This window comes from Pogonomyrmex barbatus, unplaced genomic scaffold, assembly GCF_055798465.1.
Source record: "Pogonomyrmex barbatus isolate J1 unplaced genomic scaffold, ASM5579846v1 scaffold4, whole genome shotgun sequence".
Lineage (NCBI taxonomy): Eukaryota > Metazoa > Arthropoda > Insecta > Hymenoptera > Formicidae > Pogonomyrmex > Pogonomyrmex barbatus.
In genome coordinates, this window is record NW_028297138.1 from 11,381,913 (window position 1) to 11,406,891 (window position 24,979).

Below are 24,979 nucleotides of genomic sequence, written 5' to 3' on the forward strand. Positions count from 1 at the left end.
TGTGAAAACACACGCGCCCGCCATCCAAATTCTCTCTCTCTCTCTCTCTCTCTCTCTCTCTTTGATCCACTGTTATGACAGTTGTATGAATTGCATGACAGTTGCAGCTGCATCCGAGTAATCTGTGTGTTTCTATCGTTCGCATCTGCAATCCTTTATGTTCCTACGCGTCGATAAAGCTGATGGAAACGAAACATTCGCTTGACGTCAACATTCACGCGTGGGTGACGTAAAAGAGACAAACGTAATGTAATAACGTAATAGAAGGTATATACCCATTCAGATGACTTTGATTAAACGATGATTAATTTAGTCGTTAATTTAATCTAACTGGCAGAATTGTTTGAGACAAAAAATCGAGCTTTTATTCTTATTCTTAAATCTTTTCTCTCCAATGTATTGAATTTCATCCTCATTAAAAATATTATAGGTATTTCTTCATATATATATATATATATATATATATATATATAAATCAATTATCGATTAAATTAATCAGAGTTTAATCATTTTTAAGCTGATATTTCATGTGTCATATGATAAATATTTTAGACATGTCGATTGGTTGCAGAATGGAGAACTTCTGGTAACTCGAGAAACTTTTCTTTCATAGCCAATGTGCGAAAAATATAAAAAAAGAAATTAAAAATATTTTAACTCCGGATCAACTTATTTTTTATTTTTTAATTAATTTCTATTTTCTAATAATTAGAGAAAGATAAAGGATAAGTTAAAATTAATTAAAGTAATTAAAATTATTAGAATTGAAAAAGGAACATCATTTCGAGCGAAGGTGCTCTCATGAAAGTTCGTCGTAATCGTTTCACGGATCTGGGGATATTTCTCTTGTTTGACTGACTTGTATGAACCGAACCTGAATTTGTGTGTCGCTAAGACGCGACTTATCCTCCGCGATTATATTATAGGATGACGCGATAATATTCCGTTATACGCGCGCGAGCCTACGTGATTATTTCGTGATTATGCGCTGTGAGGTGGTACGTGAAACTCGGTAGGAGTTCGCCGGCCGATCGGCGAACAATAAAATAAGGATGTCGACGATGGAGGGTTCGCTCAGCAAGTGGACCAACGTTGTTAACGGATGGCAGTATCGTTGGTTTGTTTTGGACGACAATGCAGGCCTTTTGTCGTACTACACGGTAAGGATACCTGCCAGACACAGATGACACTTTACATTTCCCTTTTACGTTTCCTCTGAAGATGTCTGTGTTGCATATCCAGCACCTTTTGCTGCTCCTCTCTCGCGTAACCTCTAAATTATAATCTCCCTTTAATTTCCCCTTTCTTTCTCTATTCAGAGCAAGGAGAAGATGATGCGTGGTGCGCGTCGTGGTTGCGTGCGATTGAGAGGCGCAATCATTGGCATCGATGACGAAGATGACAGCACATTCACCATCACGACAAACTCGTGCAAGGATGATCCAAAGACGTTTCACTTTCAAACCCGTAATGGCGAGGAAAGAGAACGCTGGGTACGAGCACTGGAAGATACAATACTCCGCCACTCTCATACGGTACGCATGTGAATGCAGATATGTCCATATTACACCTAGTATAAAATTATATAAAAGTTATTTTTTTATTGTTATAGTAGTTCAATGTACTAAAACTAATAGTTCGACTTTCTTCTTTTTCAAGCTTCAAACATATTTATTTCTTTTTAAAAATTTATTAGAACATAGAAAATTTATAAAGTACAGCAAGAAATTGATTGTTGTAGAGATGGGATCCTAAGAAGTCACCTCCTAAACAAGATTTTGATCGCAAAGTAGCTGAGGCTGATGTTTATCTTCAACTTCTGATCGATCAAATTAAATTAATTGAAGGTAAAAGGAATGCGGTTGAAGATGAAGAAAATCAAAAGAAGTATTCTGCTGTTCTGTCGCAAGCTAATGCCATGCTTAACTCTGTTAAACATACTATTGTCCAGCTACAAATTGCAAAGGTGCTTATTGTATCATTTTATTATACATCTACTATTTTGTTATAATAATAATTTTGAATGTCGTTTCCAGAATACAGCGATACCAGTTAATGGAATATACAGAGGACCAACAAATTCTATACATGTTTCACCTTCACTTCCTCATGGTAAGAATATTATGATGATACGATGTTCTTCATTTACAATTGTGAAGAGTTATGTTACAAAAATTTAGTTTTAGTTGCAGCCCGAGCACCAGAGGCAACAGTGCAAACCGGCATCGAATTAGGCTCTGAGTGTGTCGAACCTAGAGTACCTACATTACCAAATGGTTAATGTCGCTTACAATGTTTATTCTGCTGTTATTCTTTTGATATTAATTAATCAAATTTGTTCGGATCTTAGTGTGTATTATTGAAGTGTCTCATTTTGTTTTTAGTTGTAGACAGAGATTTACCAGTACCACAGTTTTCATATTCGTCATCTGATGAGGATGACGATTACTTCGATGCCGCGGACGAGATACCAACTCCAGCAGTCCAAAATCGCATTACGCTGCAAGTATAAGTTAATATTTCTACATGAAAAAATAGAGTTGATACATTTTTCATTCACGTACTTGTCTTTACCGTTGTGTAATAATTACGGTAAATTTTCGTATTATCAAAGAGTTTGCATATCCATATGTTTTCTGGATAAGATTCAATAATATATAAATGCTTTTGTTTTTTTAGATGTTCAAATAACGAGCGATTATATTCGTCTATAGAAAGTGCCACAGGAGATAAACGCAGAGAACCGCCTCTACCGCCTATCAAAGGCGATGGATCAGTAGATTACGATGGTGAGTCAGTATTTTTATTTTGATATGCACTTTATTATCTACTAATTTTTCCATTTAATATTATTTTAATAAAAATTATTAATAGTTATAGTTCATTATATTTATCAAAGTAATATCGAAAAAGATTCAGAAATAAATATTTTTCAATAAAAATTGAATATACTTATAGATTTAATTATACTAGACAGGTGGGTATTTTGTATTTTCTATCAATCTGAACACGATATTTCCATTTCCGAAATTCCATTTTTTTCTGCAGTATTTTATATATTTTTGCTAGTAACTTTTTCAAGGATTCTCTTTTTTCTGGAAATATAATGAATTTATTGAAAACTTATTAATAATATTAAACATTTTGAAAATATAAAATATTCACGTGTCTAATTAGAGATTTAAAATCCCATGTTCACACGCATTTTGCATGGATATAAATATATTACCGAATAATAAATTATATAAGATATAAGAATATATAATTTCTTTTTCTCATGTCATTGGCAGAAAATGGAAGGTAAGTATTTATGGAGGACAAAGTTACTTTCTTTTGTTTTTGAAATATGCTTGTGATTTTGAAAATATTACCACAAATTTTTGTGGAGTACATTTATGTATGTTACATAAAAATTCAAGTGGCAAGATAAGATAAAAACATTTGTGACTATAGAATTCACAAGATATATCTTGTACATTTGTTTGCAAAATAAGTAACGAGTGGGACAGTGACTTTGATCAAAATCCAATTAACTTAATCGGTGTTTAACTTGCTTAAGTAATGCCTATACTATTATAAAGGTAGAATTATTGATATTTTGTTGTTTAATGTATAAAGAAAAAGAAATTAGATTAAGAATAATGAATCATATAGTAAGAAATGTTTATTACTTTAATGTTCATTTCTACTAATGTTTACTTAATTACCAATGATTACTTAATTAAGTAAATTAAATTAATTTTAATTTACTTTTATTTTTTTTTAGTTCTAAAAATTACAAGAAAAGTAAGGAGGAAATTAAACTATTAAAATTCGTAGAAATGGACAATTAAATTATCTATTTAATTAATCGGACTTTAGTCCAAGTTGCTCGGAGACATCGCAACCTTTGCGACACGCATTCCATCGTTGATAATGCAGACTGTTTAGTATACTTGTCTGTTTTATCTGCCGTGGCCGTTATTGATCCCTTTGCAATTGCGAACGCTATTACTTGACGTATAAGTTGACGTTTCGCGAGCAGACATACTCGTGGATGTTCCCATGTTTCTTTTCAAATAAAGTGATATATAAATAAAAAAGGAGACATAATGTTTTATTAATATGATGACGAGGAAAGAAGTAAAATTCCGACAGAACTTTATGTTCTGTTGTTTGCCTTTAAATCGAAGTGTCCGGCAAAATACTTTGCGTTAATGAAAAACAATTCGGTTCTGGGAATAAGGAGCTTAGGAATGGATTCTAGTTGGTCTATCTTAGCCAAACAATATGTTGGACATAACTTCAAGTCGTAAGTTTTGCATTGCGCGAGTAGCATATACACGATAGAAAATTCAGGTTAAGTCCCTTCTCGTCCCTTTTCGTTCTTTTTCGTCTGTTTTCATCCCTTTTCGTCCCTTCTTGTTCCTTCTTGTCTCTTCTGGTCTCTTCAGATTAATTCCTTCATTTCTATATATCACTTATTTATTACTTTATTGTATGTTATTTCTGATTGCAAAGATCTATGAATTAAAATTTGTGTTATCCAAAATACATTTTTTACATTGTAAATATGTATTATACTTTAAACAGTGAATTTATGTTTGTTGCAGCTCTTTACGAAGAAGAAAGCGAAACAGAAAGTATGTAACATATAATAATATAATTAAATATAAAATGTTGTAGAAAATAATTTTTATACATATTGATATCTCTTTCTTCACTTTTGGTATCTATAGTGGATTCCATGGAGAGTCATGGCTCAGTCGTGACTCATCTTTTGTCCCAAGTGAAAATTGGCATGGACTTGACCAAGGTTGCCCTACCAACATTTATTCTAGAACGCAGATCACTTCTTGAAATGTATGCAGATTACTTTGCCCATCCTGATCAATTTGTAAGGTACCTTTAATTGTTTGATTTAATTTGACATATGTGTAATATCACACAATTGTGTTTCTTATCTTTTTATTAATAGACCTTTGAAAATAATTTTTTTTTCTAAATTAGCATTGCAGACATGCCTACGCCTCGAGAAAGGATGGTGCAAGTAATTCGTTGGTACTTGTGTAGCTTTCATGCAGGGCGTAAATCTGGTGTAGCTAAAAAGCCATACAATCCTGTATTAGGTGAAATTTTTCGATGTCACTGGAACATACCTAATTCTTCTGATAATACTGTAGATTCTAATAACAAACTTGTATCGGATGGTCCTGTACCATGGTGCAAGGAGAATCAGCTTGCTTTTATCGCTGAACAAGTCTCCCATCATCCACCAGGTATAAAAATATCTGATGTTTCATTTAATTAACTATATAACTCTAAAAAGTAACTCATCTATATATTATATTATTTGATTACAGTTAGTGCATTTTATGCTGAGCATGTCGGGAAAAAGATTAGTTTTGGTGCTCATGTTTGGACAAAGAGCAAGTTTTTGGGTTTAAGTATAGGGGTACACAATGTGGGAAAGGGTTGGGTAAATGTGTTACAACACGGGGAAGAATACGTTTTAACCTTCCCTAACGGTTATGGCAGATCTATTCTTACTATACCGTGGATAGAACTGGGAGGAACTGTAACAATAAATTGCGCACAAACTGGCTATCATGCGACGGTAGAGTTTTTAACAAAACCTTTTTACGGCGGCAAGCGAAATCGAATTACGTGTCAAGCTTTTCAAGCCGGAGATAAAAAACCATTCCTTGTTATAAATGGAGAATGGAGCGGTGCGATGGAAGCGAAAACATTGGATGGTGTAAGTTGAAAACATTATAATGATCTTAGCGTAATGCTAATTAAATTAAGTGCTGCAGTAACAATTAGGATACTTACGTTGTATATGATAAGTACTATGAATAAAGAATATTATGTAATTATTCAGAGATTCAAATGCAATTTCAAATGCAATTAAAAAAATATTTTATATTTTTTTTTTTTACAGAAAAGTGAAATTTTCGCTGACGTGAGAGAACTTGCCACGGAAAGGAAACTTGTTAAAACAGTATGTGAGCAGGAAGAATGCGAGTCGCGAAGAATCTGGCGTGACGTGACTGTTGGCCTACGCATCAACGACATGGATAAAGCTACAGCGGCGAAATGTACAATCGAGCAGAAACAACGAGACGAAGCGCGACTTCGAAAGGAAAATAATATAGCGTGGCAAACAAAAGTAAGTGGACAATTTTTATTTAATTCTTTTTATCTGCTCGATTGTTGCATAATTAATATCAATATATTTGTTCTCTTTTCTTAAACAGCTTTTTAAGGAAACCAAAGATGGTGGTTGGATGTACATAAGACCTCTAATAGACAGAATACACAGTTCTAGCGATCAAACGACTGTTACCTAATTATATAGATATGCGTATTACAACTTTAGATGCAGCACAATACTAGAAGAGAAACCATGGCCTAAAGCCTATAAGAGTTGCAATATCAGCCTTAATCCAGGAGATATACACTTTCACATTCGAGCAATCTCGACGAATATTTTTACGCGTAATAACCACTATTAGTTTAAATAGAAAAGAAATAACGCAATCTGTTTTACATTTTACATTTTTAATTTCATTTAATAAACGTATTTTGTGAACAATATGAATTTTACTGATACAATTGTATTTCATCTTCTTTTATCCTTGGAATAATTTCACAGAGATAGAAGTCCATTATATTCATATTTCAATTATATGTACGTACGTGAAGTCACTTTTATATATGTAACATTTATTGACACTGTAATTTCTTATGCGAGAAAAGAAATTATATGTACAATTTATGCAAATCTGTATACATTGTATTGTATAGATCGCATGCCATATTGTATACAAAAGTTGTTTTATGATGTCGCTAACGAACGTAATACAATATTCTAACTATAGAATTAATTATTTTTGCGCAATCTCTCGAATTTCTTATTGGCAAACATAGATTTCCAATATGGATATATTTCCAATGTAAGGAATGGCTCACGATAATTATGAGTTTTTAAAATAAACTTATGCATTTCCCATGCACAAAATGATACATCAATAACAGCATAAATCAGTATTTTATTTTCATAATACAAAACTTTTCCGAAGCAAATCCCATCTTGCTGAAATAAGTTAATATATTACAGAGGAGAGATTTTTGATGAAATATCATTTTAATGAAACAAACTCTTCTTATATTTCTTAGAAAAATAAAGAAAGTTATGTAGTTCCTTCATAGATCTTTTTGATGTTTTCAAAAATTTGTTTGATGTTTGTTTTTAATGGGTTATTTTGTATATTATATTTATTTGCAAGGTGTGTATGTAGAGAGACATTTTTATTGTATATAAAAATAGATGTACAAAATATATGCAATGTATAAAAATTAACATTATTTAACAAAAAATATTTAGTTTGCGATTTCTCCTAAAACAATATAACCAAGATAATAATCTGTAGCAGCCGTTCTGTAGATATGAGGCAGTCGTTTTGTTGACGATAACAAATAATTTAATCCAGCTTCTATTATCGGTAAACCCACTTCGTAATACTTAACATTCAAATAATTAGCATTTATAATAAATTTATTAGTTTCGTACTTGTATAAAATTTTGGCAACGCATTTCTGTTGTAAGGATATAGCGTCAGTATTACCGTCAACTTTGTAATCGGATTCTGTAATTAAATTTAATTTGTAATCCATCGGCTTTATTAGAAAACGATGCGTCTGTTTGCCAACGGAGGTTTGCAGAATTATTTCCTCTCCTAAAATTTCGCTCAGCGATTCTCTTGCAAGTGTGAGAAAATCGCTGAGCGAATCAGTTGCATTCACAGTATTCAATTCATGATTCTGTGGTTTATAATCTACGCAACAATTCCATATTTTGAATAAATTAGATACATGAAATGATCCTATGTGCAACAAGCATTTATTACAGGTCAACGTTTTATTATCTATACATACACTGTTTTCAAAAATATTTTTATGTAATACAGAAAAATAAGAGCCATACAGATAATCAGTCTCCTGTGGCTGTATGTTCGACATGACATTGCAATTCTTCTTACAACAGAACCATTCGTCAGGATCGTATTCTGCATCGGGCAAAGGTAGAAATCTCTTGAAGTTGATCGATTTCGAAATAATATTTTTGCAACAAGCGCACAGCATGGTGCATTCTGACGTTTCAAATAACAATTTGATGTCATTTAAGATAGGCTGCGAGTGAGTCGAACTCGGTTGAATCGATGATTTATTCAAATCGGTTACCACTTCTGTGTTGAAAGAGCCAAATACGGATTCCATCGGCGCGGTTTGCAAGCGGAAGCAAATCCAATTGTTTATTATGCTTAATGTAGACAAAGAAATTGGTAAAATTTTTATAGATGGCAATGAGAAATTGATGTTACGGTCTTCCAGAATTAATACTATGCCATTTTCCAGAAGCTTAATCTGAACATTCTTTAAGCAGAGATCCTTCTGCATGGAAATAAATACATTGCAGGATTGCAAGCGTGGTCTTAGCTCTAATGTTATAAGCTCCATGGCTTCATATTGGTCAGCATTAGAAGCATGTCATCATGTAGCAACAGCGCCTTGATAACATTCCGATTCTAAGTCTGAGAACACAATATAAAAATATGATTATTATTAATCAGAGGAAGGTAGAACAAGCTTCAAGATTACATAGAAGAAAAAGAAGAGGAAGATTATTATTATTATTATTATTATTATTATTATTATTATTATTAGTCTTATTTTATAAATTATTGTATACGTGCTTAATAACTAAACACACTAAAGATAAATAATATATAAAAATATATAATTATGTGTTATTTATCTTTATAATTAAATACATAATGTAAGTTGAGTAATAGCTTTCTCTTTATGAAAAATATTTATCAACAATATACCTTGCGTTCCACACATCTTGACACGTGCTTGTCAATCAACGTAGGAGGTTAGGCGCAAGTTCTAACGCTCCAATAAAAATTTATATATTCTCTTTTCTTTTTTACGAGACCATAAGAGGAAGAAAAATCCGAGAGTGCGGCAAACAATCCCATCGATTTCCGTGCTACATTAACAAATCGTGGATCAGATTTCTGGATCGCTTTCTCAGGTAGCGCTGCGGAAATGCCAGAAGTGGTCAGAAGTCACTAAATCGTTCGCGTGGTCGCTCTCAGATTTCTCTCCGGTCGATGCACACCTACGCCCGTTGGAATATCCGAGGAAATCCGATCGTGAGACGGGAGAAAAACTGCGAGGTCTCAGGTGCTCAGATTCAGATCTGATGGTGGTGATTTATCAGAGGCATTGACTAGCTCGTCATGGAATTCGTCTGACGTGATCGAGCAAACGCGAGGACGGGCATGAGATCGATTGTTTGTACGTATCGTCATGCAGAGGTTATAAACATCTAGCCGCTGGTATCCAAACACTATGAAGACCTTCCTTGGTGAGGCGAGGGTGAATGCCGCGTGTGTATACAAATGCCAAGGTGCACAGCTGTCTCGCATGGACGACTTGACTACCCTCACGCCGTTTATACCGCGAGCTGGACTAGTGTACTGTTTGGCGGATTGTTATCCAGAGACGGAAAACATATGGAGGTTTTAACAATCACGCCCGCATAGCCAAGAGCGTTAATATGAATAAGCACGCCCTTAGCGCGACATCAAACGTATCTATTCTCGGCTGGTCCGACCTTTGATTCGATTTGCCAAGCGAAGGGCTTTATACAACTCCTGAAGAACGGGACGTATACGCAGATTCAATTAACTTCGTTAAACAGGGTACAGAATTTTGAAGTTAGCCATAGTTGTAGAAGATGATTTAGAGCATGAATCTATTCAAGAGAGATTTATAATTGATGCATTGAGTAACATGCGAGTATATTATATATAATGGTAAGTTTTAATTTTGCAATTTGATTCAAGATTCATGTTTATGATATTAAGGTAATTTTCAGATCATTTATGATCTTCAAATGTTGTGGATTTATCCATTACAACATGACGTAATTGTTAGTCAAGTGCTAGTGCAAGTGTCGTGTAGAAAATCATATTAATACCATGATGAACAATGGATGTAATAATATACGAGATTAGATTAATTAGATAAACAAAAAAAGGAAACAATGTCAGTTCCTTCCTGTTCAACAAGTAAAGAACTGGAGAATGGAACTACTAAGGAGGATGTAGCTTATACAAAATGGGAATGTTTTAGTAACTGGGTGCATTGTATATGCATCGTTACTTTTGATCTTGAATTGGGTCAAGCTATAGAGGTATGACACAACTGGCGAATTATTATCTTCTTTTGCTTGATTATTTAAGTAAAGTAAGATTTAACAAAACATTTTTGTTAAATTTTATTTTATAATAATATCAGATATTCATTCTTTTTAAATGTACAGGCAATTTATCCAAACCATGTCAAATTATCAGAGCAAGAGAGATCCAATGTCTGTTACTTAGCCTTTCCCGATTCCAATTCTGGATGTATGGGAGATACTCAATATCATGTAAGAATAAGACAAAGCAGTAAAATGGTGCAAGAAACTAATGCTCTTAAAGAGTACGATAGGAAATCACCTTCCTTTCTGCAAACTGATAGAGATTATTACTGGGGATACGTATATTTTCGACAAGTAAAAGATAAATCTTTACCAAGAGGATATTTTCAAAAGGTACGTGTTAACATTTCCATAAATTAAAAGTACAGTTTGTTTAATTCACAATTAGTTGCATGTCGTGTTTTCAGAGTGTTGTTATAATTACAAAACTGCCATTTGTCAATCTATTCGGTGAATTATGTGCTTTAATCGCGCCGGAATTTTTCGAGACTGGAACAGCACTCATGGAAGCTGTGGTGCGTGAGATTGATAACTGGCCTCCTCCGGTACCAGGCCAGATAGTTCATTTACCTCTTATTGGTGTATTATTTCAGGTAAATTTAAAAACTACATGTATTACTACATTATGATTGTATACATGTGTCCCATGTAGGCTGTAATTATTTCAGACATATATCCCAAATCAAAATTATAAGGCTACTATTCCATCAATTGCTGCCATGGAGCATGCACCGAATGTGCGCACAATGCGAAGACTGATGTTGACGTCAGCCCATGAGAGTGACATGTTTCGAAGTTTAGCCAGTGTTGTTAGTTATGTACATTTATTGTGGGAACTGGTGCTTCTTAGTGAGCCGATCGTTGTGATGGCAAGCTCGCCAACTACATGTTCCGAGATGGTTCAAGCGCTTATAGCGTAAGTATTATAGCGTAAGTGGGATCTTTTATGTTTCTGCAGCCGTGTGTAACTAGTTATATAAAATATATAACTAGAAAATATTTTACAGCATGATTGCTCCGCTGAAATACTGCGCAGACCATCGCCCATATTTCACTATTCACGATTCGGAATTCAAGGAATACACCACAGATTCTCCAGCGCCGCCCGCCGTGATCTTGGGTGTGACAAATCCATTTTTCGCTAAGACTCTGCAACACTGGCCGCATATCATCCGTATAAGCAACGGCAGTACTAACGGTAAGTTCTATGACGCTCAACGGCTAGTGGTATGTGTTCAAGATTTGATGTTTCAGATGATCAGAAGTATAAAATCAAGAGATCTGAAAATCTGAAGATGCTGGATTCCAAGCCAGGCGTTTATACTCAGTACAAGACTTTTCTGCAAAAAGACAAAACTATCTTGAAGAAATTATTCAGGGGCATTCAGACAAAACGGCCGGGCGAAGTGCAGACTGCGCTTTTAAAACGTCACCTAATAGAACTAACAGAAAGCTTTATGATTCCACTCGAAAGATACATTGCAACCCTCATGCCATTGCAAAAAAACATATCACCGTTTAAAGTATATAAATCATTACAATTATTAACAATTTTAATACTTGTAGAATTAGTTTGTGTAATAATTTTTTTTTTCAGGCAACTCCTACACCACAAATGTTCAATCCAGATGACTTCCTAGCTAGTTTAAGTAGCTCCGGTCCTCAATTAACTACAGGTATAAAAGGGGACTGGGTAGGACTGTACAAACGATTTTTTCGATCGCCTAACTTTTCTGGATGGTTTCACACGAGATATATGGAGTTGAGTCAGCAATTGCAAGTTAAACAATTAGAGAAATTATCGCAAGCGGTATGTATTAGAATATTGATTTCATTTTGCTCTTCTATTTGTAAGATTTTATCGATGTAATCATCATTGAGCAGGATTTGAAAACGTGGGTGCAAGGAAAGCAAGAGGTAGAAGTGGTCGATATGATTCTCAGAATTCGCCAAAAATTAGAAAAAAGTTGTATCGATGACGTACCAATCGATAATTCGGTAAGAGAAAGATTGCGAGAGAGAATAAATGACATTACGCATGTATTGCCGGATGATTTAAAGGTGATACTAAGACATGAATCTTGACAGTACGAGTACATTATTAATATCAAAACTCGTTGACATTATATTTATTTCTATCTAAACTGATATCGTATTTAAGTCAACTCAAAAAGACGTAATATGTAAGATGATTTAAATGCTCCATCTCTTTCTTATTTACAATATAACATAAATGAGTGGAGAAGGAAACTGTTATGCAATTATAGTTCGATAAATTACATTACGTTTAAAGAGGATGATATTTATATACGTATTTGATCTGCAACTCGAAATACTCGCCACAGATGAGTTAGTGAAAAAAAATCCACTGTTATACAACAAAAGTCAACTATAGAAACATCATTCTATGTGTTTAGGCAAATTATGTAATCCTTTGAATACGAAAAAATACGACGTTGGATGTTCTGTGTGGTCGAAATTCAGCGATAATAAATACGAAATTATTCTTGTGTCGAGCTCAAGTATCAAGAAATTACGATATACTAGATGTAGGACTTTTACTAAAATATTTGCCTCAAATGTATATTATTTATTTATACATATAAATTATGTCATGGATAAATTAGAAAATGCGCTGTGCGCATATATATTTGCTCATGGTACTCAAAGAACTAAGTGTCTCAACGCTTTTATACTTGAAACATTTCGTAAATTTATGTGATCTTATACTTACCTATAGCGCTATTTAATTTCCTTTGTAATGCCAACTTTATCAGTAGCTTCCATTTTCTGCTCGACCAAGTCATTCCGATTATGATTTTACATACCAATACTTCGTTTTTTTGTCATCAAGTATCGATGAATACTCTATGGGGCGGTGAGCGATGATAATAATGGTAATCTCATAAAAGCATGAATTTCAATTCGAGCGAAATGCGTGAGATTGAAATGTTAAGTAATGTACATTTTGGAGATCTGTAAATAATGGTACAAATGATGCGTACACATAATAAAAATTTATTTTGATATATATGATATTAAATTATTATATATACCTATATTTTTTATGTATAAAATACTTAACATGAATATTACAAAATGAAGTTCTTGATATTTTTTGTAAGATTTATGATATTTATGATATTTTATTATGTAATTCTGGTTGAAAAAGAGAAGAATGTGCGAAAGAAAGAGTAGAAGAAACATCAACTTAATAAGAGGTAATATTTTATTTTATTTTATTTCTTACGACTTTTTTATTGTTACATTCTCCCAATTACATTAATAATTTTTTCAATAATTTTATCTTAATGCGTCATTATATTCTCATTATAATATCATAATATATTATCATACTTTCAATAGAGTCTCAACAACATATATATCCATATGTATACATGTATACATATGGATAGATACATATATGTATATATATATATAGGTATCGGTGTATGTTCATTTTCTTTTTTTTTATGTGTGTGAATGTACTGTAGGATAGCTTTATTACACAATTAATTCACAGAGTTCACTTTATTATTCTGCCGAAGTACACCTCGATTTCTGGCTATCGCGTTTATCTCCTGTCGCTTTCGTGGAAAGTAGGACGTTTCTGCGCGCGGAAAATTTAACGTCATATAAATCTCACGTTTTGCTTTTACCTTACTTCGGTGTGTGTGTGTGTGTGTGTGTGTGTGTGTGTGTGTGAGAGAGAGAGAGAAAGAGAGGCGCGGGGGAATTTCTCTCGCGATTTGTATTTGTACAGAGTTGAAGGATTCGGGAAGGAACGACGAAAACTCTCGAGCTCGAGCCCGTGCGTCATAATAAAGAGCGGATAAATGCGATTATCGCCTTTGCATTACTTCGACAGACTTAGGCCTGGGTGAATTGCGCCTCCTCAAGTAATCTTACAAGATTTCGCCTATTGACTAAAACACGAATGGAAACTTTACAACGAGCTTGTCTGGAAAGATGAACGTGAATGAAGCAGCGTTTTTTTTTTTTTTTTTTCTTGGAGGGCTTCGCACGCCGAACGCGAGCGGACTTTTTCGCGAATCGTGTGCGAAGAGGAGTATTAATATAGTAATATAGTAATATGCCATTATAGTCGCGCCGCGCGGTTTTTGGGGGAAACGCTCTCGTCACATTCACAGCGGTGCTCCTTTCACCCCGGAATGGCTACACGAAAAGAAGGATAGAAAAAGTCGTGGCGTACAAATTGACCGAAGCTCCGGATCAAATAGCAACGCACGCAAAACATCTTTGGAGAACGCAAGGACTTGCTTCTTACTTCTTACTCGATGGTATATTACTCCTCGAGCAGAATTTATAATGGGAGATGAGAATCATATCCTCTTTCGAGGGATTTATGAGACGAGAATCGTAGAGATTTACCTCTGTGTCAAACTGTATTCTTATCTATTACCTCTGATACTTTCCGCAATTGTAAAATGCGAATACTTTTATACATTTGGTGAACGTAACGACCCAACTCACATTTAATATCATACTTTTCATATCAAAGATCGTCAGTTAGACGATCTGCATTTAGTATTAAGTGCACGATAAAAATGATATCTTATATATTTAACAGAATACACAATGTTCATTTCTTTTAACGTAGATTAACTTTACCTCGGTTTCATTTATCTTTTATCCTTTTTAGAATTTTTAAAACTAAAAAGAGATAAAAAGCAAGTTAAACAGAGATTAAAATTAATCGACACTTATAGAAATAGACATAGATTTATTACAAGCAATTATATATAAGTAATAAGAGAAGAGTAATCATGAGAATGATAATTAAATTTATCCATAGATTCTCTTCTCCCCACTATAAATCTGGTTATGTTTGTTCATCTCTTCACGTTGTGTTTTATCACATTCATGCCATTTTATAGTATTACGATATCGACTTCAACGTATCTGACAGTCGCAAATTCGATGCTACATTAACATATGCAAACGCGATAAATTCTTCTTACGGCCTGAATTAGACCCGTTTGTCTGCACGGAGAAGATATCCTGATAAAGCTGTGTCATATTTTTTTTATAATTTGTGTGTGTGTGTGTGTGTGTGTGTGTGTGTGTGTGTGTGTGTGTGTGTGTGTGTGTGCGCGCGCGCGCGCGCGCCTTGTCTGATTTATCGATATTAATATCGTATTCAAATAGTAGAATCCGCGTGACGCGAGATTTTATTGTCGCAAAAATTTCTTTCCGACTGCGAAAGTCAACTATTTCTTCCTGTTTCTTCCAGTGGCAGAGGACGATTGGACGGTATGTCACACAGAGAACAATGTTGCACCAACAAAATGTTGCGCCGCGCTACTCTGGGTGGTGCAATCAAACAGAGAGAACTTTATTCCCGTCGGTGTATTTCAACAAATGAAACAGCGTGATACATGCCATTGGAGTTTTGTCAATGCAATGATTTATTGTTACGATATTCCGTCCGTACAGACAACGCGAACATGTCATCCTTACAGCGTAATTCACTTTGACACAATACAAACAATGCTTAAAACGGAACACTTCCGCTATCGACAAAAAACAAACTTAATAATGAGACCACGCTCTCCTCTCAACATCGTCATCGTCATCGTCGTCATCACCGATGGCGATAATACTTCGCATCTTATCTACAGATTTTGTCAAAAACGCTGAACAATACATCGCTAAATCTAATGCCGTTCCGTTTTTTTTTACCTAATCGTAAAATCTCTCGCTAAATCAACGACGAGTGTTTCTAATCGCAGACATTATTTCGTCGAGCCGAACCGGTTCTTTGTCCTCGAATGTCGTGAATTCGTAGACTGTATTGTTTCACGATCGGCGATAATTGCCGGCAATCAACAACGAAAAGCGCCGTTGCGATAAAAAGCGTCGGCTTGCGACACGAAGGGATGACAGCGTTCAGTGGCGCATTTGTGCTCGTTTGCGAGCTGGAGACTTCCTAATATATTAAAAGATTACGAAACGGTTTTCACAATTATTCGAGAATAGTCTTTAATTTTGTGGCTGAGCTCGCGAGGGAACGCGCCACCGATCGCGATCGTCAATTCGCGTTCGAAACGGTGTCCTTCGGCACACGGCAGTGTAATTTATCTTGAAAAATCGTCGATCTCTCGACCACGATGAAGACCGTTCGTGTACGAACAACGTGTGTTTCTGTGCACCGCCATCGATCATCCTTCAAATTAATTTTAGTTTAATATCACACAACTTTGAAGACATTTATCGTTTATAATCAACATTATGTTCTCGAACAACGGCGTCCGATAATTGACATAAGCTTGTGGTGTTAGTTAATTCATGTGCTCATCAGCATCCGTTTCTCTCTGAAGTTACAACAATCGGATGTTGTAACTTCCTTCCCTGGTCAGTCCTGGGCACCACCGAGCTGTAAAAACGGCGACGATGGACCGTGTTCATCGTGCTCGAGGATCATAAAAAATGCGCTTCATTTTCGGAGAAATTAAAAAAAAAAGAAAAAAAAAAACAAAATAATGGAGAGATTCTGGAGAGATTCCGTCTCTTTCTATCTCTCTCGCTCCCATTTTTACAATCCCCCATTTTTCTGACGATTTTTCGTGTGTCGAGAATATTTCGTGCGGTTTCCGGTTTGTATCCTTACGACTCCGTCGTTTCATCCCGACACATTTCTCGAGAGCGAGCCGAGTCTCAAAGAATCTCGCGTCGTCTTTATTCGCGTTTCACCGTCCGTCGGGAGATCGGTGACGGATCGAAATAAGAAGAAGCCTTTTGACGCGGCCTTCCGCAACTGTACTCTCCCTGCGACGAAAGGGCGTTTTCGCATTTTCTATTTTAACGGAGTTCGTACGGAGAGTAACAAGCGAAAATAAAAGGTAACGAAACGTCACATTTCGACACGTCACGACTTCTCTCGCAACTTGTCGAGAAGTGGAGGAGAAGCCGGTTCAGCGGGAAGAATCCTATCAATCTCGAATGGTTGCATTTCTATACTTTCCTGTCAATATACAACGACGATGAGAGATTGTTATCCCTAAATAATAGTAAGAATTTCTCGCGCAACAAATGAAAAAAAAAAAATTGAAGAGCGAGAAAAATTTACTAAAGTTAAATACAAATTCAAAGCAATCCGATGTACAGATTTTTCTTTACAAAATAACATTATATCGTAAAAAATTAATACGCATATACAAAACGAGCCTCAATCCATCCGTCGAATCGATCTCCTAAACGAAATGGTTGATCGACGACTTGATTTTCACTTCGGGTATCGCTTCGTCCTTTCGTTTCTCCCCTCGGTCCTGGATCAGGAGATCAACGAAAGACCGATAATGCACACGTACAAAAGAAATTCGCGAGCTTCTCCGTATCAGAGAGAAAGTTCCAATGCGAAAACCGGCTCGCCGCCGGATTTCTTTGCGCGCGATCTCTCAATGCGAAGCGACCTTTTATCCGGTCACGGAGAGGATCTCCCCGGCTCACTTGAGGTCCTCGTCGTCCTCGTTGGCGAGCAGCTCGTCTATCTGCTTCTCCCAGTCATTATCGTTGGCCGTGATGTCTTTCGTGGCCGTCGCGACGCTCCTCTCCTGGCCGCTACCGACGCCGCTATTGCTGTCCGTTACAACCTCGTAATCCTTTAGCTCGGCCTCCAATTCACGTTCCCAATCTTCTTCTGCGGAGAGGCACAAGCAGCGTTGTAGCTATTTTGCAGAGAGGGCCACACTCTGGTCTTGTTTGTCTGTCTGTTCGTCTGTTTGTGTTTCTCCGCGTTGAATATCTGAGAGTTTCTCGTGCGCGGAAATCATTTTACGTGTATAAAGTGTGTACATATTTGTGTGTGTGTGTGTGTGTGTGTGTGTGTGTGTGTGTGTGTGTGTGTGTGTGTGTGTGTATGCTCGTATAAAGTGTAAAAGTATTAGGGACGAGGGGGGCAAAACTCAAATTACAGGACTGGAGAAATCAAAGAGACGAAAGATAGAGAAAGAGAACATGAGAGCAACGGAAGGAAGATGAATGGGATGAGGTTCGACATCCTTTATGTTTCGAAAGCTCGAGTTCGGTTCGTTAAACATATTAAAGACAAAGATATGTTAGTAGCCTGAGTGAGAGAGAGAGAGAGAGAGAGAGAGAGAGAGAGAAAGAGGAAATATTACAAGATTATCGAGAACGATGCGATTGCAATCGTGCGCTTTTTCCTATCGTTTCTGCGTTTATCGCGGACAATGACGATGACGACGACGTCCATCACACGATTACTCCGACTATATAATTCTCTGAAAATTACAGCGAATTGCCGGGAGGAGTAGCTGGAGTTATAATCACGTTTCTCTTAACACGTACTTGTTACAAAAGTGACTGACTCGCAATTTTAAAAATAATTAATCGGGATATCGCGACTTAAACGCTTCGGAAATGCAATTATCCGTAGATACGCTGTCGCGAGAGAATAATCCTCGTCGCGCTCTAAACCAGCGGTGCCCAAAGTCGATGCTACAGATAAATATAAAGCCATACACAATGGGGAGGGGGGGGGGTACAAAATCAATATTTCACATGTATTAAAATAACGTGTCGGGGGTGAAAGAGCAAGTGATATTAGTTTGAGAGGAACGCTGAAAATTACCGCTGAAAATTACCGAAATAAAACGAAAAAAATATCAAAAAGGGATAGATTTAATTTTCACGAAACCTGTATCTCGCGCGAATGAAAATTTTATATGAAATTTTCAGCAACACGACATTCTTTTTTTTTTTTTTTTTTTTTTATTGTAGTCGCGTTTTGTACAGCTTTGGGACACCGCCGCGCTAAATGAACGTTCAAGCGCGAAATTATCTAACATTACCGTGCGTACGTTCAAAAACGTACGCGGGGATAAACGAGCGGTAAATAAGCGTCAATAATACTGCTAATTCTTAAATAATACCCTCTTATGGCGCATTCCTCCTAATCGCATCGCTCGTCTTATACCCGTATTATGTTCCAACAACTAAAACGAACCCGCGGGTTATCCTGAGACGCAGCTTATACGTACTTGGACGTAATCATCTTTAGGAGAAATAAGTAAAAAAAAAAAAAATGAAAAAGCGACGATCGCGTCCCGTGAGACATATTTCTTTTTTTTTTTTACGAGATGACACGATACTGAAAACGCCTCGCGCAAAACGCTATCCGTCTATCGATTCGTTCTTACGTGCGTGCCCGCGTCGAACCGGGGATGATAACGATAATTTCGATATCTCCGACGCGGAAAGTCGTGCGGGGATAAAAGCGCGCACCGAGAGCCGTAATTCAGTCGTCACCGAGTTTTATCAGACCGCAACGGACCCCGAAAGCGGATAATACGATATTTTCCTGCACATGTTTTCGCGAGAATCTACGTCCCCTTCATATTAAACTATATATAGGTAATAAATCCGAAAAAAATAAAACAAGATATAAATGCCATAAGGTGGAAAAGTCAGTATCAACTCAATTATTTACTTCACGATAATCCATCTCCTGATTTTTATTTTTATCTTTCTCTCACTCGATTCATAATACAAATATAAAGAAAAGTCGCGGATATAGCACATAATATAGAGAATCGCGACATTAAACAATGGAATTCGTATGGAATGTACATGTAATACGAAATGAGAGTCATTTCTTTTTAATCCTAAAGGGGAAAAAAAATAAATAAAAAATTAAGCTTGCTTAATTCGTTACGGTAAAATTATCATATAAATCGTATCCGTATAAAATCCAAATGTAAGCGAAATGGAGCGATCTCCGAGCGATCCATCCGATCGCCGTAATACTGCCGAGTATCGACGTTTCGATCTCTGATAGCGAACTCTTGACAGAAGAACAGAACTCTTAACGCTACTTCGATAATTCATGAGACATGCGACTTTACATTACAAGCGTGATTTCACCGATCACGAAAGCCCACGTTCACTTCTCGTCTCTTCCCCCCCCCCCCCGAGCGTAAATCTTCGCGAATAGACGCGTACAAATCGCTCGTCGGACGTGTTCTCCCCAAGCGTTCGCTTGTCCATGTAGAAAACCTCCGCCGCGCGATAATTAATTTATCCCGTCCCGTCTTTCCCTCCCCTCCCCTCCCCTCCCCTCCCCCCTCCCTCCCCGATGGACGAGACCGACGGTGTTGCGTAAAAACGGATCTCGCACCCCGGCCAGCCGCTCTTCGTATTGGAAGGAAATCGCTACAATAGCTACGCCACCCACGAGAGTGCCGGGCACCAGCGGTATTATAGCTCGTTTCCCGATAAAACACGTATTGTCATTCAACGAATTTTACAGCGGCGCGATAAAAATCCGAACGTCCTCCCCACCGGGCTCCCCGGCAAAATTGCCTTTCATTGCCCGACGGTCCACTTTTGGGACTTTCGACCTCTCTGTATTTTTTTTTCTCTCGCGAGAGATCTCTCCTATGAGATATTAATCATATCTCCTATAAGAATCCAATTATCCGTGGAGAATACAAATACACCGCGAGGGGGATTCCACGCGGGAGAAATTCCAGATTAAAAGGTATCGCGCCGCCGTCTTTATATTTTATTTAGCAATAGTATATATATATATATATTTATACATATATTTCTCTTTTTTTTTCTTAGGTCTCCATTTAATTTATCTCTTACGAAGATATACCTATAATTAAGTTTGCGCAACATAATCTCTCGCGTTTCATCAATAACTGCGTTATACCTCTCGATTTGTTTAAAGATGTATTCGATCGTTTTTGCGATTAATTATACGTTTATAAAGACACGGAGAGAATCGAGAACAGACTAGATTAACTGGAGTTGATACAGAGAAGAAGGGAAAGAGAGGGAGAGGAGAGGAGAGAGGAAAGAAGAGGGCGAGAGAGAGAGAGAGAGAGAGAGAGAGAGAGACAACTGCAAAACGATCAAATATACAGACACATAGTCGAATATCTTTTTGCTCTTTTTGCTCCGATTTTTCGTTATTTTCTTCCTCGTTTTTCATTCTTCGTTTTCCCACACAACCTCCTCTTTTATTGTTATTTTTGCATCTGTTTTATTCATTATACCCGCGTATACGTGCGCATAACGTTTCGACGTGACGACCTTTTGTTTATCTACGTTTCCTTTTCTCTTTCCGCCACGTTTCATCTTCGATTTTCACGAGCTCGGCGCGCCTCCAACTGGGGCTGGGCAAAATTTCAGATACATCTACTCGACACAAATATTCAATACAAATATTCAAAACAAAAAACACAACATTTTTAGTATATTCAGAATTTAACACAGCAAATATCCCGCGCGCTTAAAAATATTCTTATTTTAATATTCTTAATATTCTTTTTTTGCTTAATATTTGCTTTTTTCTTTTACCCGAACTTTTGCCCATTTCGTTTGGACATCCACGTCGCTCAATTCCTCATTAGCAACTAATTGCAACGTGAATTGTCTCGTCTCCGAGCTCATTGTTGATTCAGACGATTAGCGATTAACGACAATCAGTGCGATGACCTCACAACACAGTAATAACAACGATGATATTCACAGCACATTCACGCGACATTGCTTCGCTATATACATATGTTCTCTCTCTCGATTTTGCTTTAATCCCGCTGCGACACGCATTACAACGAACGTATGCTGATTGCAAATTTGTTTCGCCATATATATATATATATATATATATACCGAAAATATCCTCTTGGTGCACCTTGTGACACTGGAAAAAGAATCGTGAGAATCGCGCGGAAATGCATCATGCTTGTCCCGATAAATCAATAATAAGAAAATATTCTTAAAAAAATATATATATAAAATAATCTCAACGCTTGTTCAAGACACACATTTCAAGTTTCTTCCAGTAAAAAGAAGACTCGAGAATTTTATACTGCCAAACTCACACAACGGTTGACTAAAATTAAAGAACCTGAAGTGCTTCACGTCAAAAAATTTGTTACTCAAATTTACGCGCTCTACGGATGGATCTACTGTCCGACAGTCTAACGTTTCTTAAATGGTTCTATTTTTTACGCACGTTCGTTTCACTCATGTTCCGGAGTTCATTCATGTTCACAGAGAGCGAGGAGGTGTTTTCCACACAGACTCCCGTCGATTCGTACTCGTGACGTCGCGTTTAATCGAGTTGATCCTTGCGACTGGCACGGGATCGCGTGGGCTGCTGACGATCGGACGTCACGTGGAACGAATATCCGCGAGGAAGGATATTCGCGCTGTTCGTCTCGTGGAAACGTTCGTGTCGGGAGGAGATGGCTTCGCGATCGAACGTGAGACGGAGACGGAGAATAAAAAAAGTAAAAGAGAAAAAGGGGGGAGGGGGGGAGAGAGAGAGAGAGAGAGAGAGAGAGAGAGAGAGAGAGAGAGAGAGAGAGAAGGAAGATAGGGAGCGGAAGAGGGGAAAAAAGAAGAATGCGAGAAGAGGTCCGGCAAGAAGAACTGAAAGTGTCAGTTTTCGAAAGTGGGAAGCATGTACATCTCTGAGGGGGTGTGCTTTGGATAATGGCATTTGGGGGGCACTCTCCTCTTCTTTTAGGCTGTTGACAAAATAGAATGAAAAGCGGTCGTTTAGTCAGAGCGCCCATTGTAAAAGAGAGAAAAAAAAAGAGAGAGAGAGAAAGAGAGAGAGAGAGAGAGACGTTCAAAACGCAAGACATCGTTCAATATCGACAACGACATGACGCACATAGGGACGGAGGGCACGTCGTTGCCATACACTCAGAATTCGGAAACAAGCAATCCCTAAAGAAAGCACAGACAGGGAAAGATCGAAGGGGATGTACAGAGAAGCTATGTAAGAAACGACACTAGCTTGGTGAAGGTGTAACACATTGAGAAATTAAGGTCAGGCTTCTCACGCGGTGGCATTAATTTCATACTCACGAGGAGAGTACTCTTGGACCGTGTCGTGGCACAGATCGAGCTCTTGCATCGATCAACTTGGTGACCCGTTTTGCTGGTGAGATCAATGAATGGCACATAACTCCTCTGACAAGAAATTTTCAAGAACCACTTTTCAGCCGATAACAAATTTTGCCGTTTAAGTGTTTAACAGGATACCTGAAACGACCCTGCATTCCTCCGAGACTACGTTTCTAAGAGACTTATATAAGAGGGATGTTTCAGGCATTTCGCTTAATTGCGTATGCTAATTGTGTGCAACGTAAATTTTTCATTCCGTTCTATCTAATTTCAGTCAAGAGATTCACAAATGGAATGGATAATGAAAAGACTGCAATTGTGAATATTATTATGAACGTTTATTCAAGAGTCTTATGTTTATTAATTCAATTTTGTTTGATACCATTCGTTAATCACCAGCAAAGAGGAAACGTGATCCTTATTATGTAAGATAATTATGCAAAATCTCGTTGGTGGTCGTAACTAACGAAAACTAAGGAAACAAGGAATCTAAAGTTCTCCGACATTAAATCATTCTAGTTGGATAACATAAATTTACAAACACGAGCTGCCGTCATAGAACTTTGAAAATTTAAAGGATCAATTTTGCGAGCAGAATTTAGAGAAAAAAAAAAATTTCATAGTTCCGGAATTTTGCTTTTTGCAATTATTTTTTACATTTTGTCAAAGATTATCGCGGGAAGAACTGCGATAGTCGAGACGACAAAATTGACAGATTTGGACAGACAAATGTGAAATTTCAGGAGTTAACGACGACCAACGATCAACGACTAACCTTTCGGCGGCTGCATTCCCAGCTTTTTCATCCCCTCTCGGACCTCCTCGAGGTCTGTGTCCGAGACCCTCATGGTATCGGATACGAACTCGTGACCTGGCGAATCGGCCAGCGCGCTGTTACTGCTTGCTGTCGTGACGCCGGTGGTGGTTGTCTGGCCAGTGGTCATTTGAACTGTTCGCAAGACAACACTGACGGCTAAACTAGACGAGTAGGGGTGCGTGTGTGTACGTGTTCGTGTACATGGGGATGCGTGTGTCATTATGTACATTAGCGCGCGTGTTCATGTATCTAATAGCTAACGCTAAGTCTACTGGAACCTGATTTCGCACGCAAACGATCGGTAATCGTGAACGGGGGGGGTGCCGTAGAAACCCTTGTTTGTCGAAGCCGATCGCACCCAGTTCCAAGAACGCGGAAGCGGGAGAGTCTTTAATTAATCTACGTAAACGCGCAAAAGCAAAATGATATTTAATCAATTTAAGTGCAGGGTGTAGAGAATCGCTAAGTTAAGTACACACACGTCCCGAGTCACGAAAATAAAATGTAATGTATGACGTATGACGTATGACGAAATAGTCAACGAGGGAAAAATGCTATATTTATATCGTGGCTCACGCGACGAAAGTCATCTTTATCCGCGATTTAAATATCGAAGAAAGATTCTAGGATGCTTTTTTTCGATTTTTTTCGATTTTTTTCGATAGGAATATCCACAAGAGCCACGCATCAATTAAATCAAAAGGGTGCAAAGATATCGTTCTTTCATCAGCGGGGAAATATAGTTGGAATATTCGTATTCTTCGATCGAGTATCACCAAATTTCCCAGCATTTTCTTTCCGATAAATTCAATTTCTTGCGATACACTGGAACTGGAGCAAAATCGGATCTTTTCTCCAAAGAAGAGACGACAGGAATCGTCGGTTCAATGGTCGGAGAGATGATACGGTGGAGAGATGGAACGCGAGAGAGAAAA

The 24,979-nt window shown here is 37.1% G+C and overlaps 4 protein-coding genes across 7 annotated transcripts in view; 2 read left to right on the forward strand and 2 right to left on the reverse strand.

The window, feature by feature from the left end:
* Positions 1 to 128: 128 nt before the first annotated feature.
* LOC105432984 (oxysterol-binding protein-related protein 9) lies at positions 129 to 7,026 on the forward strand. 2 transcript variants are annotated; one of them, XM_089080783.1, is made up of 14 exons: positions 129 to 267; positions 572 to 1,160; positions 1,320 to 1,535; positions 1,742 to 1,966; positions 2,037 to 2,112; positions 2,181 to 2,276; positions 2,385 to 2,502; positions 2,680 to 2,789; positions 4,593 to 4,622; positions 4,719 to 4,881; positions 4,990 to 5,258; positions 5,343 to 5,737; positions 5,924 to 6,151; positions 6,240 to 7,026. In XM_089080783.1, exons 2-14 carry the CDS (start codon positions 1,053 to 1,055, stop codon positions 6,330 to 6,332), a joined length of 2,127 nt encoding a protein of 708 aa, XP_088936909.1. In that variant the 5' UTR covers positions 129 to 267; positions 572 to 1,052; the 3' UTR covers positions 6,333 to 7,026. The 2 variants fall into 2 exon arrangements, with proteins under 2 accessions (XP_088936909.1, XP_088936910.1); XM_089080784.1 differs by having other exon boundaries at positions 2,187 to 2,276.
* A 250-nt stretch (positions 7,027 to 7,276) lies between these two features.
* Positions 7,277 to 24,141, reverse strand: LOC105432982 (uncharacterized). 2 transcript variants are annotated; one of them, XM_089080792.1, is made up of 2 exons: positions 24,003 to 24,141; positions 7,277 to 8,576 (listed from the first exon to the last, which is right to left on the reverse strand). In XM_089080792.1, the coding sequence occupies exon 2, from the start codon at positions 8,500 to 8,502 to the stop codon at positions 7,366 to 7,368; it is 1,137 nt and encodes a 378-aa protein (XP_088936918.1). In that variant the 5' UTR covers positions 8,503 to 8,576; positions 24,003 to 24,141; the 3' UTR covers positions 7,277 to 7,365. The 2 variants fall into 2 exon arrangements, with proteins under 2 accessions (XP_088936918.1, XP_011646331.2); XM_011648029.3 differs by lacking the exon at positions 24,003 to 24,141 and adding an exon at positions 8,874 to 9,016.
* On the forward strand, positions 9,732 to 13,349 carry LOC105432981 (protein DENND6A). Its single transcript, XM_011648027.2, has 9 exons — positions 9,732 to 9,869; positions 9,932 to 10,249; positions 10,379 to 10,651; positions 10,726 to 10,911; positions 10,987 to 11,234; positions 11,326 to 11,516; positions 11,573 to 11,841; positions 11,916 to 12,128; positions 12,203 to 13,349. The coding sequence occupies exons 2-9, from the start codon at positions 10,100 to 10,102 to the stop codon at positions 12,401 to 12,403; spliced, it is 1,731 nt and encodes a 576-aa protein (XP_011646329.2). The 5' UTR covers positions 9,732 to 9,869; positions 9,932 to 10,099; the 3' UTR covers positions 12,404 to 13,349.
* Positions 15,380 to 24,979, reverse strand: part of Sap47 (Synapse-associated protein 47kD) — a 63,826-nt gene continuing 54,226 nt past the window's right edge. The window contains exons 8-9 of one of the 2 annotated variants that reach the window (XM_011648025.2): positions 24,003 to 24,176; positions 15,380 to 17,978 (exon numbers count right to left, since the gene is read on the reverse strand). In XM_011648025.2, the coding sequence (XP_011646327.2) occupies positions 17,785 to 17,978; positions 24,003 to 24,176 (368 nt within the window). In that variant the 3' untranslated portion in view covers positions 15,380 to 17,784. The remainder of the gene's footprint in view (positions 17,979 to 24,002; positions 24,177 to 24,979) is intronic. The other variant, XM_011648026.2, reaches the window with a different exon arrangement.